This window comes from Rattus norvegicus, chromosome 17 (genome assembly GCF_021556685.1).
Source record: "Rattus norvegicus strain SHRSP/BbbUtx chromosome 17, alternate assembly SHRSP_T2T, whole genome shotgun sequence".
Taxonomy (NCBI): domain Eukaryota; kingdom Metazoa; phylum Chordata; class Mammalia; order Rodentia; family Muridae; genus Rattus; species Rattus norvegicus.
This window is the reverse complement of record NC_141550.1, coordinates 2,250,729-2,270,929: the sequence shown is the minus strand read 5'-3', so window position 1 is coordinate 2,270,929 and position 20,201 is coordinate 2,250,729. Positions and strand designations below refer to the sequence as shown.

Below are 20,201 nucleotides of genomic sequence, written 5' to 3'. Positions count from 1 at the left end.
AACTTTCTTTGATGATTCAAAGAAAGGAAGGAAGGAAGAAAAAAGAAACAAAATGAAAAAAAGAGAAGAGGCAAAAAGAAAGGAGAATGGGTAGAGTGTGAACTGGTGTGACTAAGGCAGCCCTCCAATTCATTCCTTGTCCTCAAGGAGACTTGATGGGTTGGAACTTCCACTTTCCAGCTATCAAAATTTGGACAGCCTAATATACCAGCAAAGCCAAAGAAGAACTAGACACACTGGTTTGAGGATTAACTCTTCTAGGATTAATCTTCATCCAACTATAATTTGAACCAAATTCCTGCATTGTCTCTTGTTGTGTTATAGCTGCCTCTGAGATAACACCATCCATCCTGGTGAGATCATTAAGACATGGGACGTTCTAAAGGAAGGTAAAACATGTCCTACAGTAAGGACTTCTAGGCAACACTCTGAGATGAGATGAGCTGCCTTAAAGCAGCACTCTCCAACCTGCTGAGCTGCTTGCTTGTGCCGAGTTGCAGGATTCCAGCTTTCCTGAGCCGTCACCTACATTGGGTAGACTTTGAGTGATACAGCTGCCTTTGGATCATTTCTGCTTTTGTAAGTAACCCAAGCAGAACTTCATAGTTCACCAAACTGGACTTCTGTCATATCCATACATTGGTTCCCTATCTGGGGTCAGTAAATATTGGTCCACATCTCCAGAGGAATAATTTTACCCATGCCATGCTTTGGGAGTTTACCATAGGTTCTAAAGGCCAGCTTGTAACAAAGCAGGTGGTAGAAGACAGAAACATGATTGAGTTGTTCAGTGGAGAAAAGTGGCCACAGAAAGCATGGCATTACCATGGAGATGAACATTTTTGGTGACTTGGTGAGTATTACAGGGATGGCTTAACTCTGTGCTTCTGGTTGTCAAGTCTATGCTTCTGAACCTAGTACAGGATTCAGGAAAGTGATGAATTCCCTAACAAGCCAGAAACAAGAAAAGGAGTTTTCCAGAAACCTTCTGGATGATGTTCCCAGCTCTGGACTAGAGAACAGAAAGCTATGTGACTCCTGTGAAGGATCAGGTGTGACATGTCTTGTCTTTTCATCCAGTGCCCGCTGGGAAAGCCAGGAAAAAATTGGCATCTTTGCTTTGACAAACTGCTGTGCTTAAATACCTACCATAGGTTCTATACACAAAACCTCTCTCTCTCTCTCTCTCTCTCTCTCTCTCTCTCTCTCTCTCTCTCTCTCTCTCTCTCTCTCTCTGTTAACTGTTGCTCTTGTTGGGCTTTCAGTGTAGCAGGTGCCTTAGAAGTGTTCTGAAATACTAGCAAGCTTACAGGACCTACTAGACTGCTTCCAACCTTAGGGAAACCTGGGCTGCACTGGCAGCATGATTGGCCAGCCTTCCTGTATATGAAGGTCAGCAGAGGCCTGGACACTGAGGAGTCTTGTTCTTATGAAGAAATGGTAACTGCAATGTCTATGTTGCCATTCCATCTCATGTTATGGGAAGGGGGCAATTGCAGAAAATCCATGGTCTTCAGAACTCACATTGGAAGGTAGAATCACTGTGTGCTATCAGTGTCTCATTGTCAGTCGGTGCACAGCTTTCTGATGTGATGGTTCCATGTAGCTGTTTCTGCTTCTCTGCACACAGAGAACACGCAAACCTTTCCACATATAGCACAGATTCTTCATATGAAAATTTCTACAGACTAGAAGATCCATGGGTGTCCTTGAAGACATGAAACTTGATTTTCAGTTCCAAGTTTCCCAGTTCATTTCACTTCCTGGGATGGTTTGTAGCAGCCTAGACTTTGGTGTGCTCTACAAAGTGCAGGACGTTGTAGCTCTAACTCGTGCTCACCAAGAGATAGGTGGAAGTAATTCAGTCTCTCTCTTCTCCCTTTACATTTAAAAGCCTGAGAATTCTCTGCTAATATCACAGACTTTGTGTAAATCCCAGAGAATGAGGGTGCCCTGGTGCATGCCATGCTACAGTGGGACCTGTGTCTGCTTCTATTGTCTGTAGCCAAGATTTCTTCCAGTTCTACAGTAGAGGTAAGCATATTTCCCCCTAGCGATTCATAAAAATAATTGTGATGTCACATAACATAGCACCTTGAGGTCCTCCTTGTACAAATTTAAAGTGTTTAGCTCCATGGAGATTACAAGTGGTATATGCAGCAGCTGTATGTGAAGTTTCCACTTGCATGGTGGTTCTTAACCTGTGGGTCTTGATCCCTTCAGAGGGATCGAATGTCTCACAGGAGTCACATATCAGATATCCTACATATCACATAGTTACATTATGATTCATAACAGTAGCAAAATTATAATTTTGAAATAGTAATTAAAATAACTTTATGATTGAGGGTTACTACAACATGAGGAAAGGGTGGAGGTGTTAGAAGGTTGAGAGCCACTGCTCTAGCAGCAGTATTGATAACAATGGATCCGCCTTTTAAGTCTTATCTGGAGTCTATATTATGTCAATAAACTCATCCAAAATACTTTTTTCATTGTTGATGGCAATAGATCACTGTGAGGTGCTTAGAGCCTTTCACCTCAGTGCCTCAGCTGTCATTCTACCCAGCGCCCTTCAGTGATTTAGCTGCCATTTCCCACAGAGCAGAGGATGGTCTATAAAGGGGAGCATCCTCCTCTGTACATGCCATCATGTTTGTGGTCAGAGGAAGTTTAACCTAAGTTAAACTTCAGACACTTCTTGATTGGTCGTGTGCCTTTTCCCTGGGGCAATGTGATGGGTAGCTACTAGCTCTGAGCTAGAGGAGAGGGAGTCCCTGGCCTATATTACCCACTTAGGTTGTTGTTCATGACAGAAGACCCAAGAAAAGAATTCTTTTCACATTCATATTTTTATTTTAGCCCTTCAATCATATCTTTACCTCTGGCTTCTAACCCTGTGCTTGCCAGCTAAGCGCTGTTCTGAAGGTAACCTGTTGAGCGTGGCATGCTTGTCTTTACCCCCATCTCCATTCATCTAGTTTTTCATTTGTCAAAGACAAAGGGAAGTGGGCTCATGAGTTCAGGATCACTACCTGCCTGCCTGGTTTCTTTGCACACAGCTGAGATATTCTTGCACATCTTCCGGGGACCCCAGAATGAGGGGGACTCGCTGGTGAATGCTCTCAGGCTTTACATCCAGTACCGGCTGGGTGCCTGTGGTTGCCATGCCTCCTGCCTGCTCAATGATATAGGCTACAGGATTGCATTCATACAGGAGCCGGAGCTGTGGAACAAGAAAAGGGGACAGGCATATACATTGTTCAAGTGGTCAGATACCCTGAAAGGCATGCTCCTAAATACTGAGAGCAGGGTGAACTGTTGAGCTATCTGTGTGAATCCTGAGTGTGAGCATAGGCATGGCCTGTTACCCACCTCTGGATGCCATGGGCTAGTAACCTCTCAGGAGGCACCACTGACCGGGTGGAGCTGAAGCAATGTAACTGTGCCTATGTGACATGCATGGTTTTTTCATTTGTTTTCTGGCATTTATTTATTTATTATTGGTGTTGCGCTGCTGCTGTCTCAAGGATACAACAAACAAAATGTCTTCAGTCAAGGCTGAAGAGCCAGAGACATTGAAGACACAGCAGGTTCAGACTCTAGAGGAAATGACTAACACATCAGCCAATCACTTAGGATGCCTTCACCAGAGACCCTCACAGTAGTAGGCACCTGACAAAAGACCTAACACACATGAGCACACTTGGGAGCTAATTTTGTCCCTTATCATCCATAGGAAGGACTCTGTCCTGACAGTTCAGCCAGAGGATCTTTATCTTAGGTACTTCTAGGGTTTGCTCTTTTGTTCCTCCCTTTCTCTGTCTTGAAGTCTTGACAGGGAGGATTTGGACGTTGGGCTGTAAGTCTAACTATAACCAGTTTGTCAATTCAGATCTATTTTAAAAGCTCAACATTAACACATAATGTGACTTTGAGGGTGAGGACCTCAGATACCTTGGTTGTACACAAGTAGCCTTCATCGGAAAAAATTCACAGTGCTTTGAATCATGTGGTCTCTTTCTTCGGCGGGGGAACATTTAAGATCTATCACAGCCATATGAGTCGAGCATAGAAAATAAGGATGTGAGTGTGTGAGTGCGTGCGCGCACACACACACACACACACACACACACTCATGCATACAATCATGTGGTCACAGAGCTATAATGTGGAGACCAGGAATCAAGGGTCTGGATAACAGTCGTGATGCAGTGGACACATCTCTACATAGAATTGCCTGTGTCTTCAGGACACATTTATGTGACTACATGTGGACATTTTCAGGTTCATTTACAGTCATTCTAATAAACATGTCTGTGTTCTACCTGCTGGAATTAAGCAGGTGGCAAGTGTGAGTTTATTCAAGAGCACTACATTGTCTGCACAATCCCACTTGATCCTCTGCTGTGCTTTTCTTTCCTGTGGCCCTCTTTGTGCAGACTTCTCTGTGGTCATGAGGTCAGCAGGTTGGTAAATGTGAGCTAAACACTGACAAAGAGAGGTGCCCAATACACAAACCTGTGTGTGACAGTCTTCATTCAGACTCACGGGCAGTGATAAATTTCTTATCTTTCATTTGAATCTGGCACTCAAATAGTGAAAATCTCAAAAGTCAGCTTAGATGACAATGCATGGTTTCTGTTGGCATGAGGATCTACCTATGATCTCTGTAGCTGGCCAAAACACAGATACATCTGCGTTGGCAGGACGTTGTCGCCATGATATAAGAATTTGGATCATGAGGCTCCCACTTGATAGTGGCTATTTTCAATATTGTGTCATAAAGTTGTTGCTGACTTTTCTAGAAGCTACTCTTCTAGAGTCATGGAAAGGGCTCTGAATAGACACCTTTTTCTGAATTCTTGTGGAGCTCAGGGCACATGCAAACCCTCCAAAACAGTTGCAAAAGTCACGCTTACAAAATATTTGTCTTTGGGAGATGGATTGATTCCCTAGGGTCAATGGTCCCAGGTTAACCAGTGCTGATAAAAATCAGACACAGCCTACAAAAGCGAGTGAGAGCCTTCAACTTTAGAGAAAGTAAGAGATGACACCTGACTACAGAGAGAGATGAGCATCTGATTGCAGAGTGATGAGCGTGTAACTACAGAGATGAGCATGTGACTGCAGAGAGAGAGAGATGAGCATGTGACTGCAGAGAGATGAGCATGTGACTATAGAAAGATGGTTGAGCATGTGACTGCAGAGAGAGAGAGATGAGCACATGACTACAGAGAGATGACCACATGACTACAGAGAGATGAGCAGGTAACTGTAGTAAACAATGGGCATGAAACCAGAGGAGAGGCCTGCAAAACTTGTCAGTCATAATCGTATCAGCCTTTTCTTCTCCAAAGCTACCACAGTTTCAAAACTCACTGAAAGGAACAGAGATCTTATTTCTCTTGCTCTGCGATCTGAAGGACACACATGCCCAGAAGCAGCTCAGTAGCCATATAGCATGCCAGGAGCAGAAGAATCTCCGTAGCTCACTATGATGGCAGCCGGTGGACACAGACAGTTACCTTGCCATTAGGACTCTTCTGGTTGGCTGGGTACATGAAGATTCCTCCATAGACCAGGGTGCGATGCACATCAGCCACCATGGAACCCACGTACCTTGCCCCGTAAGGTGCACTGCCATCCTAAAGGGCAAAAGGGGAAGAGATCAGAACCACCAGGTTCAGCAGCTAGCTTGCACCAGTGTGGGGTTAGAGGACAAATTGGCATGGCCTTTGCACTCCTTGGAGTGGAGAGATGGCTCAATGGTTAAGTGCACTGCATGCTCTTCCAGAGGACCTGAGTTCCATTCCTAGCACCCAGATGGCAGCACACAAGATCTGCAACTCCAGTTCCAGGGGATCTGACGCTATTTGTTATCCTCCATTGGCACAAATCATGCAAGTGATATACAGACACATGTGTAGACAAAAAATTCGTTAACATAAAATAAAATAACTATTTTTAAGGATTATTCAGGGCTAGAGAGATGGCTCAGTGGTTAAGAGCATTGACTGCTCTTCCAGAGGTCCTCAGTTCAATTCCCAGCAACCACATGGTGGCTCATAACCACCTGTAATGGAATCTGATGACCTCTTCTGGTCTGGCGTGTCTAAAAACAGCTCCAGTACACACACACACACACACACACACACACACACACACACACACACACACACACACATTATAATTTAAAACAGAATTATTCAAAAACTTAAGACCCTGTAGGGCAGGGAACATAGCTAAGTTAGGAAAGTGTTTACATCCAGAAGTTCAATCCCCCAAACCCACATACAAAAGTGAGGTATAGAGATACATGCTGGAAATCCTAGTACCATAGAGATAAAGATTGGTAGATTCCTTGGAAATCACTGGTCAGCCAGCTTCGCCTCCTTGGCAAGCTCCAGACTGGTGAAAAACAGATAAATAACACCCAAGGAACTGTGACTAAGGTATCTTCTGTCACAACTACCCCACACACACACTCTCACCTCTATAAATACACACAGAGAGACAAAGAAAGACTTTGTTGTTGAGCAGGTAGACACTTTTCTCTCCATTCTTCTCTATACTGTGAGAAGGTGTGGAGGCAGGGAGCAGCTCAGTCCTTCACTGCTTTTTCAGAATATATGCAAGGATCTGACTTGGAGTCCCAGCATCACAAACAATAATGACAACATCGGATGACCTATGGTTAACAGCAAGATCACGATAAGATAGCTTGTAAACTGAATGATATGATCATATCCCATCTTAAAGCAGAGTAACTGGTATTTCAACATCTATAGATTACAGCTTAGCAAACATGACCTGAGAGTGCTTCTGGCTGGAGTTATGAATTCTGAAAATGTGGCTTCTGACAAATTCCTAGAGGGACTGAATCGGGCAGTGTTCATTTTAATATGTCACTCCCAGATGCAAAGAAGATTGATCATTGATGAAGAAGGACAGAGTCCATCAGACTCATGCAGATGAGCGTTGTAAACAGTGACATGAACCCCTTTAAAGAGACAAAGAAGTCACATGCATAGCACACCACAGAGACAGCCTGCCCCCTGCCACTAGCCCAGGTTGTCTTCACTCACCTCAGGGAACTTCTTTTTCTGTACATACTCAGCGGTAGCAGCATCAAAATACTTGGCATAGCCCTCATTGAGGCTAAAAATTTTCCCTTTCTTCTTAATCCGGATATCTTTTTCCACTAGCACGAATTCTCCAAGAGCCTGGAGAGACAAGGGAATTCAGGAAGATGATCCATGCCAGGGAACAGAAGCCAGTCGCACATCATACAACAGTAAGCTATTAAAAGACTGCAGCCTGCTAGAAGGACCTGGGGCTTCCCTGCAGTCGTCTGGAACACCATGTGGTTTCTTTATATTCTTCCAAGTCATAAGAAGAACAAGGTGATAGGCCATCTTCGCAGAGGCCCAAGCAGTAATAGAATAAAGAATAAAACAAATCAAGGGAAAGAGGCCACGATCTTCTTCCTTTCCTCCATGTTTTCAATGCCGTTTCTAAGCAACCTAGTAAACCTAGTCCCCAGAGTCTCTTCCCCAGTTTAATGACGCCAGGGAGCCAACAGTGAGAGAAAGAAGCTACATAGATAAAAGAGACACACAGTTTTACTATCAGTTCACAGTTTAATTATTTTATGTTAATGGTTCTGTCTTAAAATCCATTACTATTTCCTGGTTTCCTGGACACTTCTACCTGGAAAAAAAAAAAAAGAAGAAGAAATGCCTCCAATCCATTACTGGGTTCACCCCACAAAAGGGGGATACGTGGCAAAACAAGAAGAACCCTCATAATTATTAATTATTAACCTGTGCCCAATGTCCCGAAGTCCCTGCAGAACATCCCTCAAACAACTGTCTACCTAGTTCTGGTTATTGACTCCCTAAGGTCTGGTAAGGCAGGCATTGCCTTAAACATCACCGTCTCCAGGACCTGGAGACCAGACCTGTATTAATGCTGGTGACAGCCTGAACTACTGAGGTAAAGGTTCACAGCCGATGGTCAGGCTAGAAGCTGCCCAAGGAGTATGAGCTTTACTTCCCAAATATGTAGACAACCATGTCTGAAATGGACAGAGACTAGAAAGTCAGCAACAGCAGAGCATGTACCCATTCCTCTCCCTTGCCAATGAGCAGTGAAACTGCTTCCTTCTCAGTGAGTCTGTCTGTGTCCTCAGTGTTCCTGCCTGCAAGATGCTAGATAAGATACCCAGTCCCTAGTTTCAGCCACATCTAGACAGCATCTCAACCAGAACTGATCTATTCCTCCTCAAATACTCCTAAGAATCACCAAGTGCTATAACAAACCCACCCAGCTCCCTTTCATAACACTCTCCCCTTGCAAAGAAATCCAACTTCTTTTTACTGTAAGTAATGTGTACTCCTGGTAGTCTTTGGTTCCTGACATCAGCCAGTCACTGTGGGCATCTTTATTTTGGGAGAGCCTGATGTTTAGTTCAACTCCTTTATTTGTGTGTGTGTGTGTGTGTGTGTGTGTGTGTGTGTGTGTGTGTGTGTGCACTCATGTATGTGTAGGGGTGTTTGTGTGTATGTATACATGTGTGTTCATGTGTATGTATACCTGTGTGTTCATGTGCATGTATACCTGTGTGTTCATCTGTATGTATGTTCACAAGTTTGTGTGTATGTGTGTTTGCACACCTGTGTATTCAAGTGATGTGTGTTTTTTTTTCTTTTTTCTTTTTTTCGGAGCTGGGGATCGAACCCAGGGCCTTACGCTTGCTAGGCAAGTGCTCTACCACTGAGCTAAATCCCCAACCCGTATGTGTGTTTTTATGTACCCACCTGTGTGTTCCTGTGTGAGTACACACCTGTGTGTATGTGTGTATGTGTGCATAACTATATGAGCACTTCTGGGCATGTGTGTGCACCTGCGTGTTTGTGTATATGCATTTATATGTGAACCTGTGTACAGGAGTGTTCATATATGTGCATATCTGTGTGTTTGTGTATGGGTATATTCATGTATGTGCACAGCTGAGTGTGTTTGCAAGTGTGTTCATGTATATGCAACCTTGTGTATGTGTGGACACACATGTGCCACAAAACATGGAAGTCAGAGGGCAACCTGAGGTGTCAGTCCTTGCCTACTATGTTGCTGGAGATGAATTCTCTCCTGCTCACTGCTGTGTCTGCCAGGCTAATTGGCTTCATGAGCTTCCAGAGATTCCGTGTCCACCTCACAATCATAGAGATGTTATATGGGGATCACAGATGCCTGTGCCTCTGCATCTATATTTTATAGGGGAGCTAGGGACCGGAACTCAAGTTTTCATGTTTGCAAAGCAAGTACTTTACTGAGCCATCTATCCAGCCCCTTGTTTCTTTAAGAGATAACTTTAAGATACTTTAAGAGATCCCTAACTTTATATAGAGAAGTATTCTTCTGCCAGGTGTGCTGGTGCTAGCTGGACTGAGGAATCCCAGTGCTCAGAAGACTTAGACAGGAGGACCATGATTTTGAGGGCAGCCTGGGCTATATAGTGAAAACCCATCTCAAAATAAATGTGTTATCTTTAAATGCCAGTCTAGGAAGTCTCTGATTTTAGCCACTTTAGCCCAAGGTCATGGATGTGACATATCCCAAGAGTTGGAATATTTCTTCCTAGCCCTTGAAACTGAGCAAGAAACACATAGCCAGTGTCTCTTGCTCAGGACTTGGCCAGACAAAATTCAAATCCACTCCTAACCTTCCTGCTTCAAGTTTCTCTAGCCCTATTCATGTCTGGCTTGGGTCCTCAGCTCTCCCAACAATACATCACCACCTTTTGCTTGACTGAGGCTAAGTCACTTCTCTCTTGCTCATCAGTACATGGCTTAGCACTTGCATAGCAATCTAAACAAGAATATCCACCAGCCAGGCTGTACACAAGGCCATGTCCTGCTTTAGTCTGGCCCATGGAAAGCTTTTGTCTATCCAAGCTGAGCTGGAGACAGGAACCCTCAGGCCTTGGAATGTTATTCCTTGTAGTAGGAGTTAGCTACAGAAATTATGCTCCTGCATTCTGACTGTTCGGTCACCAATGGTGACTAATGGCCACATGACCTGCCACACACTTCAACAAGAGCACCTGGTTATTAGCCAATAGGCCCTTTCAACTTAGACATACTATCTCCCACTTACAAATAAAGTCCCTGAGGCTGGAGTTTGTTTCCTCAGTTGAGAGTTTGTTAACATACATGAATCCCTCTGCCTGAACAAAAGATACACAATCCAACAAAATCAGGTTATCAGCTTTTGAATCCTTGCATCTGGCAAAATCTGGCCAACCCACCAGAGAGCACTCTTCCGCAAACTTTGCCACAGAACCTGTTGGTTACTCTGGAGAAAATTCCCATCTAGGATAACTGCCAAAGCTCCTTCATTTTGAGGACCCCAGCCCAAAGAGTTCAAAAGCTTCATATACTTCTCATTGAACAAATTTATTTTCAGCAGCATGGCGGTGTGGTTCAAAGAAAGATCTGGGAAGATTGTGTTATGGTCTATATCTCTTTCAGATACAGAGGCAAGGTCTCATGCTGACCTAACGCTGACCTCTGTTCAGGCTGTCATGACTGCAAGAGCAGAAGACTGCCTATGCATCCCAGAGTTGGCTCTGTGTGCCCTTTGGCCTCCAGAACTTCTTCAGAATATGATTGAAGGTATCTGGCTTATAGTCAATAGGTGGGGGGGGGGGGGTAGGGATTTAGAATCCAGCCAGTAACTAACATGACCTGAACAGGATCCTTTCTGTCAATCACTCACTGTGCCTTGCCTGCCTTTTCAGAAGACTGGAACGAACAAGAATGATGGAGAGTCCCATGTAGGCCCGCTTAGACATGAGTGTGTGGAAATGGCTTAGAACAGGTGCCTCCTGTCTAACTTGTAGAGGAATTTTCAAAAGGATTTTGCCCAGAGGTCATGTTTGTGAACCACAGAATTTCTCAGGACTTTTCTTCTCCTTCAGAAATAAGGAGAAGCCAGGACATTAGCAAAGTGGTGCAGTGGGTGGGCTGGGTTCTGCGGGATCAATAATGTGAAACTTTTATGTCTAAAATGTCACTGGGTGAGCCATACAGTTGCCTTGTCAGTTGACTCTGGGATTTTCATCTGGGAGCCTTTATCACTGCCATCTAGAGTGGCACTTCAGAGTACTGAAGGTGTTCAATAAATATTTGCAAACCTGAATTAAAGTGAAATGCAGAGCTCCCCACTAAAGCAAATTCTCTGAAGCAGTCTTTGGTCATAATTTAGGATTTTCATAAAAACTCAGTCTCTTCAACAAAGCAACTGATAGATGGAGTTCCTGTCATTTAAAGGAGAAATTCTGTAATTTGGAAAATACTTTTTTTTCTCTCTGTTTTAATCTGCCCATCTCATAAAAGCTTATCCTTCCTTTTAAAAATGGCTGCCTTTATTCAGCTCTTCCTTCCTTTGGTCAGGACTATGCTGACACAGTTCCCATCTGTCCAGTTACCATGCCCCTTCCTTTCCTACTGCTGGATACTCTGTCATCATGAACAGTGTGGAGAATAACACGGTATTGGAAGGAACCATTTTCCACCCACTCTCCCTATTGTGGAATTCCTGCACATGTGTGGAAATTCTCCAGGACCTTGCAGTCCACAAGGGAAACCACTAGTCATATGGGCCCTACTTTAACTAATACTGTGAGTAATGTAAAAACTCCTTTCATGTGCACAGGCCATACTTCATGTGTTCAGTCATGACAGAACTGGGCTGGGAGGCCAGAGTATAGAACCTATCATCTTATAGAGGCTAAGGAAAGATACTGCTCTAAGGATCGATGGTCTCATCTGGACATTGGTCTGGGAATGTTACCTCTTGATGCTCTGTAAACATGTAAACAGGGTGAATGGTTCTGTAGAAAAGAAACTCTATTCCAGAAGCTATACAAAAGAAGGCTGAATGTTTTCACCAAAAAGAAATTATAAACGTCTGAAGAGATATATTTAACACAATTTATACATCCAGGACATTACATGGGACCCACTGGATACAAACAATTTTCTGTTTTTATGTTTCTGTCAAAATAATTTACTTATACAAAACATTGCATGAGGTCCTTCAGATTGTTCGTGATAACGTTCTCTAACTCCAAAAACAGGTACTCAGAATGAATGGGAAATTATCCCATGGAACTGGAATTCAAACACAGGTGCCCACAGAGCCCTCAAGAACAAACAACACTATATTCAGTGCCTACCGGGTCCAGCATGAAGAGATCCACTCCTTGCCCTGTAGAAAGAGCCACCAGGGTTGCACTACCATACAGTGCATAACCTGCAGCCACGATATTGCGTCCAGGCTGCAAGGCATCCTTCTCGGAAGGCTCATCCTCTGTGGTCTGTGGAAGATAAGAAGAAATGCACTCGGTGCGTTATTATTATTCCTGTAGAGCCCTTTCTTCACCAGGAGTTGCCCCTCAGAGCTCCTAAATGGAGTGGGAAATTTTTCAAAAAGCCTGTAGCCCTTCCCTGTTTCACCTGCTGCAATTGCTTTTCACAGGTCTCAGCCAGTCAGCATCATCAACCCTAGTTCTCGAAAGGAAAGATGAGATATGCTCTTTAATCTCCACCTACTTGGCTGCTGTTCTGAATTGAGTATGAGGCGTCCTTAGCTTCAAAGGCTCGTGTGTAAGGTAGAGGCTTGGTCCTCAGCTCATGGAACTGTTTGGGGACATTCTGGAAACTTTACAGTATTGGACAGCACATCATTTTAGTGTGTTTGCAGCCTACCTTTCATTAAAGACATCAGAAGAGAGGCACAGAGGCCACTGCGTTATGTCTTTGATGGCTGTCTCTTTCCACTCTCTATGTCTCTCTCTGGTTCCTGTCCTCCATCATATGAAGACTCTCCTCCAGCATACATTCCCAGCATAATGTCTGTCCAAGTGCATGGGGCCAAGCAACCATAGACTAAATCCTCTCAAATCTGCAGCCAAGGCAAGGCCTTCCTTCCTGTAAAGTATTCTATCAGGTTACTTTTATTATAGCAAAAAGATAACACAGCCATCTCATGTTTAAACTATATATTCTGAAAAGTTCTTCATGTTGGTGGTTATGGGATGCTGCACCGTGGACAAAATGGGATAACTTGGGAACAATTCTGATCTGCAGAGTGCATCCAAAGGAAGTGAGTTACCAGCTCGTGAACAGCTCAGACTGAGAGCCAGAACCAAGGCTGCTCTTGTGTCTCTATGGGAATATCTGTCCTTGAGTCCTGTCAGGAGCACTATAAGATGTTCAAGTCACCCCTTCCCATGTAATTGCCACAAGCCAGCCACGTCCCTAACTCGCTACAATGGTCTCTACTCAGCAGGCCTATAAGGTAGACAGCATTATTATCTCCGTGTTACATATGAAGAGTTTGGAGCGTCAGTAATTGAAAAACTCCCACATCATGCAGAGCTGAAATATTTTGGTTGATAGAAACTTAGAAGCTATGAGTATTTCTTCCTCAGCATTTCCCCCACTATTTTGTATTTACAGCATGAGCGTGTGTGTGTGTGTGTGTGTGTGTGTGTGTGTGTGTGTGTGTGTGTGTGTAAAGGCCAGAGGACATCTGAGGTTTGTCCTCATGGACCCTATCCACCTCCTATGAGATAACATCTCTCATTGGCTTGTAGCTCACCAATTAGGCTACACTGTACACTGATTGGCTAGCAAACCCTAAGCATCTTCCTGTCTCCACTGCACCAACTCTAGGATTTCAAGTGCATTCCACCATACCTGACATTTTTATGAGGGTCCACACAGTCAGGCCTTCATGCTTGTAACTAATACCCTTTGCTTACTGACTATAGCCCAAACCCCAGCGTCAACATTCTGACTTTATGATTTGCTATTCCAGATTCCTGGTGGTAGAATCAAACATGTCTTTGATGTCTAGCACACCTTCGTTAGTGTATTTAAAGTCTGCCTTTTCTTTAGAAATATAATCGGAGGAGATCCATGGCTATTTAGACTGGCCATCCGAGTCTGTGCTTTATTTTAAAATGATGGCTACATGCCATGAATAATAATATTCCTTTTTTTCCCAACGTAATTGGTCTTCAGATGTTAAAGTATGCAAGAATAGAGCTGGGGAACCCACTTAAGTGTTATTCCGCCATTACTGACTCAGTGATCTACACTGAGTTAATTCTTCTTTATGCTTCTACTGTTCCTCAGCCAATAAGCAGTATTACCCTATGGTCTATACTTTATTTTCTATCTCAGGGTCCTGCCTTGAGTTCCTACCTTAACTTCCCTCAGTGATGGGCTGTAAAGTGTAAGGTGAAATGATCCCTTTCCTTCTAAGCTGCTTTTGGATTGTGTTTTGTCACAGCAATAGAAAAGCACCAGAAGTAGGATGCAGAGAAGATTCACATCCAAGAAACCTATACAGAAAACCACCTGAGTATACAAGTGGGTGACTCTCCTCAAACTGTACTGCCTGCTTTCTTTCTTCTTAGAAACAAAGCCCCTTTGCCTCTTCTCAGTATCACTTACTCTTGAAACACAATCCTATTCTTTTTTAAAAAAATATTTATTTATTTTATGTATATGAGTACACTGCAGATGTCTGCAGACACACCAGAAGAAGGCATCAGATCTCATTACAGATGGTTGTGAGCCACCATGTGGTTGCTGGGAATTGAACTCAGGACCTCTGGAAGAACAGTCAGTGCTCTTAACCACTGAGCCATCTCTCCAGCCCACTCAATCCTATTCTTGTCCCATGTGATTGACTCCTGCTCCCTTGGGAGTTTGTGGTCTAGAAAGGACACAAGCAAGACATGTCTGCAGACTCCATTACTTGAGTACAGGTCAGCGTTGTCTGGATTGTGAAATCTGGTGTGGAATTTATGATCATGCCAGATGGTCACTGGGCAACCCTTGTGATATCCTCTGTTGTTAACTTTGTGGGGTCAACAGAAAAGCCCCAAATTTACAGTAGCCCCCAAATCTGCATGTTGCATTACTGAACAAAACCAACTTTGCCAGGGGTTACAGATTTAAGAAGAGATGACCCTGGGATGTTCTGATAATATTAGTTCAGTCTAATCAAATGAAAGCTTGAACTCACTTGGCTCTCAAGGGCACCTCAAGGAGACTGAAGCACTGTAAGGAGGGGCTATCTTAGAGACTCTGAGAGAAAGCCACGGGACACTTGTGAGCTTTGAAACTGAAGAAGTCACAGACCTAGTACAACAAGCAGCTTCCAGCTAGAGCTTCTCTCTAGCAAAGAGAGAAATACTTCCAGTGTACCACAAAATGAAACTGAACTCCACCATCAACCTAGACTCATACTAACCTAAACTCACCTGGAAGCAAGCTCTTCCCACTCCTCCCTTCGGCTTCTAGATACTCAAGAGATCAGATTAGCTGGTCTATCTAAGCAGACAAAGTTGGAAATTCTCCTCTGATTTAGTGTACAGACAATCAATAGGTATTCCAAGCCTTCTCTGATTAAGTGAACAGACAATCAACAGGCGTTTTAAACCCCCAAGAGGCTTAAATTACACAGCAGCAACAGAAAACTGACAGTAAGCATTGAGTCTCACTAGGAAGCAGAGAACGAGTGTGCTTAGAGCCTAGTGAAAGTGGAGTATATCTACTACTGGTCATAGTGGCACCAGCATCAAGGGTCATAAGGCAAGAATATTGTAAATCCGGGGCCAGCTAGAGTGACCTAGCAACATACTGCTTAAAATAAATAAATAATTAGACAAACAAATAAATAAATAAAATCCTCTAATATCTGAAACTGTTTAAGTACTAATATGTGCTCATGCAGGTCAAGTTTTATACCCGGCCCTGGGTTGCAGGCTAGAGTACTCTAAAACATAAATTGTATAAGTTACGTGTAGGTGAAGGGCACAAGGTCTGTGAGTAACACAAGTGAGATTTGTGCTCATCTCCAAGACGACTTGTTACGCGTTTGCAAAAATTTCAAAATCTGAAATCCCAACAGTTCTGCTCCTTAGCATTTTGGGTGAAGGGTGTTCAGTTCCATCCACCCAATCAGAACGAGGTCCCAGTGGGAACCCTGCCATTTTGCTTTCCTAGGGGAATGCCAGGAAAAAGGTAGGTGGAGATTCCCAGTGAGGAGCACAAGGTAGGGGGAAGGGAATGGTGTTTCTGGAGTTTCCTCAAGTTCTTTGTCCTGTGAGTGGAGGGAAAGATAAGCCTCCAGGCTCTGTTTTCAGACTAGGAAGTAAATCGTAGGATGCCAGCCTGTCTACTCACCTTTCTGTAGATAGCAAATATAGTTCCAATGGAAGCCAGGCAGTCAATGTTTGAAGATCCATCCAGTGGGTCAAAGCAAACCACATATTTCCCCTAAATCACAGAGAGAAAAGCACCCAGTCAGCACACCTACCTACTGGCACAATTGTTTTATATTAGAGCTGCGTGTGACTGATGTCTGTCCCAACAAGAGATTTAGACCCATGGGCCTTCCACTCTGCAATGCCAAAAGCCATTGCTTATGGACATAGCTCAACAGGTATCTGTTGTGTGTCTTGTGTATGCCGAAAAATACAGTAGCAATCACTTGCCTCAAGGCTCAGGTGGTGGAACTCAGAAACACAATCCACAGGCAAACGCTGTGTACATGACCTAAGCAGGTGAGTGTATAGAAAGCAGGCAAGGCTAACCCTAATGATAGACCTGACTGGGATTAAGAAAATCAGGCACTGCTAAGGCTGGACCTCCCAGTGTAGGGGAATGTCAGGGTGGGAAGGTGGGAAAGGGTGGGTGGTTGGGTGGGGGAACACACTCATAGAAGAAGGGGAGGAGGAATGGGGTGGGAGGTATGGACAAGAAACAGGGAAAAGGGGATAACATTTGAAATGTAAATGTAAAAAATCCAATAAAAGAAAGAAAGAAAAGCAGGAGCACAGAGAATTGGGTAGAAGAATGCTAGACAAGAAGATACTTGAGTCTCCTGGCCTAGAAGGTGGCCTAGAATACATTCAAGAACTAGTATGCAGGGCTGGAGAGATGGCTCAGCCATTAAAGGCTAGGCTCACAACCAAATATATAAGAACTAGTATGCAGTCAGTGAAGGTGGAGAAGGGTGAGAGCCACTCTAGTTGAAGTTTAAAGCCAACGATAACAGATGTGATTGGTTTGTGTCAGACAGGTGTAAAGGGCTTTTAATAAACTTGATTTCTCTATATATTTTCAGTCCTGCGAATTACAAAGAAACAGCCCCATCCCCAATTCCCAATGAGTAGGACAAGGGACCAGGAGCTCAGCTCACAGCACAGCGCTTGCTTTTCCATTCTTTCTTGCTGTGATAAAACACTCTGGTCAAAACCATCTTTGTGGGGAAAGAGTTTATTTTAATTTACACCTCCAAGGTCACAAGTCATTAATGAGGAGATCCCAGGTAGGAAACCAAGACGGGAACTGAAGCAGAGACGTGGAGGAGTGCTGTTTACTGGCTTGCAGTCCTCACGGCTTGCTCAGCCTGCTGTCCTATACAACTCAGGACCACCTTCCCAGAGACGGTACATCCCACTGTCGGCTGGGCCCTCTCACGTCAATCATAAATTAAGAAAATGCAATGAACCTGCTCCCAGGCTAATCTGATAGAGGTCGTTCCTCAAGTGTGACTCTTCCCAGGTGACTCCAGTTTGGGTCAAGTTGACAAAAACTAACCAGAACAATATTGTGACTGAAGGTTGGCTGAATTTTTGGCCACCAGCAAACTTCGGTCTTTAATAAGTCATTGTGAATCTGCTGGATGTAAACCCTCTCCGTGCGCTAGCAAACTCTGCCAAGGCCACAGGATTATCATGAAGTGTTCCCTGGATTAGTCTTTTTACCAGGCTAATCCACCTGGGAAGAGCCACCCCATCCAAGGAGTTGCAGCCCTCTTCAGGACATGTGTAGTGAAGGCCATAGATAAGAAATCATGGGGGCAGGAGGGGACGCTGAATCAGAGACTGCATTCTACAGCTCTTGTCCAAAAGAAGACTTTCCCCCAAATTAACCTTCCTTATCTCTGGACTCTACAAGTCCAAGTTCATCCAAATGATGCCAAGGCCTGTTTAGTGATGCGCTAGATGACACATACCCCAAAGGACACGAGACCACGTAAGATTTCCAACGAAAGAAGTGAGATGCCTTTTTTCCAGAAAACAAATGTCCCAAAATAGAAGACAATCCCAGAAAAAAAAAAAAAAGTCTAAGCAAATTAGCCTGTTCTCTCAGCCCAGTAGCACCATCTACTGCTCATCAGAGGTAATGCAGCCTGCCTTAGACTCACCCTCCTCTCCTTGGCTGTGATCACAGCCTCTTTATTCTCTTCTGAGACAAGCACACAGGTGCTGTAGGAGGACTGAAGCATGTTGATCACCAGGGAATTGGACAGCACATCCAGTTTCTTCACCTCATCCCCTGTCACATTCACGCTTCCCGCAATCCCATACCTAAGAAGACAGGTACATAAGTCACCAAAGGAGTCTTAACACCAGCAAAGAATGTGCAGAGCCCAAACCAACAGTACACTTACCCTTCTCTCCCATCTCCAAATTATAAATATGTAGGGGGTGAACTATGGCTCGAAGCAGTGATACTCAACATTACTTCCTTTACACCTGGGGGATACTGTCATATCTCCTTGGTCTTTCAAGGAGGTTGACCAGATTCGGCCTCACTAATATGTAGACTCCTGCTTGGCACTGGCAGCTAGAGGGAATGGGGGAGCCCCTAAAATCAGACATCAGTTAAATAAAGCACTTAATTCTCTAAGTCCCTGTTGGCCCTCAGTCGGATGCTGAACCACGAGAAGCAGATTGTGGCTGATACACAAGGGGCTTTGCCAAGACAGTTGCTGTGGAGCCGAGAGGCCTGCATGGGGGAGGGGTAAAAGTGTGGGCAAAAGTCCTGAGGGAACCACCCTAATTATAGCGGAGCTGGAACACAGGAGCAGCAAAGATGCTGTCTAATGTTACTCAGGGATGATCGTCACACACGCAGGCACCTCACATTCTGGAAGCATGTTCTTAAAGGCATCGAACGCTTGGCGGTTCTTGCCAAATGAGGTAATCGCACAGTTAAGGAAAAGCACAGGCAGGGGAAAGAGCCCATCATCTTTAACTTGGACCCTGCTACCTGTCCCTAAACACTCACATAGTAAGCTCTGTTGATGGTTTTATTATTGCAATTATCAAATCAACGCTGTCAGAGTTCGGGAATTAAGGCACCACACGGTTGAGAATAAACGTTTTTTTAAGTAGGTGGATGGACCCTGTTGGCTCATCTTTGGGGGTTCTCCCCACCCCACCCCCCAAATCATGTATGCCTCTTCAACTTAAAAGAGGCCCTTCACTGGAAATACCACAATCCAAATGGAAGCCCAAAGGAGGTGATTTCATTGTGCCTTAAAACTGGACTCCCGGCTGTGGCCACCGGCAACTCCGGCATGAATGTGGCCCCATTCTGCAAAAGGGAACCAGGTAAAGGTGCTCTGCTCTGCCTGCCCCAGCCCAGTCTGTCCAGATTCCCAAGCACAAACATGAAGATGAAGAAAACTGAACCAGGTTCTCTTCATGACAGCCGGGTCATGGCAACTGAACACACTTGTATGGAGAAAAAAGGGCATCAAAACCCATTTTAAAGTCCCTGTACAAATCTATCTGTGCAAATATAAGTAATGAGAATTCAATACATGTTTTGAGGCAACAAGCTACAGTGTTACCATTATAATCCGTAGTAACCCGTAGTCAGACTTTTCTCTACATTGCTAAGCAGTTGCCGTTTCCTGGCAAAACATGCCAAAGGCTGCTTTATCAAAGCAGGCATAAAGAATTTAAATGCAGTATCCTCAGGACACAAAAAGCAAAATAGCTTTGGAACCAGTTTCAACCGCAAGCACCTGTCTGTGGCTTCCACATCCTGGTTTGGGTTGCCCGCGCATGCTCTCCAGGACTTACAGGTTGGCCAGGCCGGCCTTTCGCACAGCGGAAGAGATGGCTTTGATGGCAGTCAGCATCGAGTTGAGCAGCTGGGTGAGTTCTCCGGTCCCTTTGGCCTGTCGCCCCTTTTCCATAACGTAACGGGTCAGGGTCAGCATGTCTGTCTCAAAGGGGCTTCTGTCCGTCATTGTGGCAAGTGAAACTTCAAAGCCTCCCTTTCCTCCTCGTAGGAATCCTTGCTCTCTCAAGG

General features: G+C 44.3%; 1 protein-coding gene and 1 long non-coding RNA gene across 2 annotated transcripts in view; one reads left to right on the top strand and one right to left on the bottom strand.

Annotated features, from left to right (window-relative positions):
* LOC134482657 (uncharacterized) overlaps window positions 1–12,810 on the top strand; it is a 21,473-nt gene extending 8,663 nt beyond the window's left edge. Inside the window, exons 3-7 of the long non-coding RNA XR_015641386.1 lie at window positions 325–579; window positions 1,895–2,034; window positions 10,536–10,679; window positions 12,146–12,413; window positions 12,547–12,810. This is a non-coding gene — a long non-coding RNA (uncharacterized LOC134482657). The remainder of the gene's footprint in view (window positions 1–324; window positions 580–1,894; window positions 2,035–10,535; window positions 10,680–12,145; window positions 12,414–12,546) is intronic.
* On the bottom strand, window positions 2,837–20,201 carry Fbp2 (fructose-bisphosphatase 2). The gene is made up of 7 exons (NM_053716.2): window positions 19,970–20,201; window positions 18,301–18,463; window positions 16,272–16,364; window positions 12,245–12,385; window positions 7,089–7,226; window positions 5,529–5,648; window positions 2,837–3,226 (listed from the first exon to the last, which is right to left on the bottom strand). The coding sequence occupies exons 1-7, from the start codon at window positions 20,137–20,139 to the stop codon at window positions 3,032–3,034; spliced, it is 1,020 nt and encodes a 339-aa protein (NP_446168.1). The 5' UTR covers window positions 20,140–20,201; the 3' UTR covers window positions 2,837–3,031.

Coding starts and splice junctions, on each gene's coding strand:
- Fbp2 (NM_053716.2), bottom strand. CDS start 20,139: ATGACGGACAGAAGCCCCTTTGAGACAGACATGCTGACCCTGACCCGT. Junction 18,464..19,969: donor AAGGCCGGCCTGGCCAACCT/GTAAGTCCTGGA, acceptor CTGTCTTCTTAG/GTATGGGATTGCGGGAAGCG. Junction 3,227..5,528: donor AGAAGAGTCCTAATGGCAAG/GTAACTGTCTGT, acceptor CTTGTTCCACAG/CTCCGGCTCCTGTATGAATG.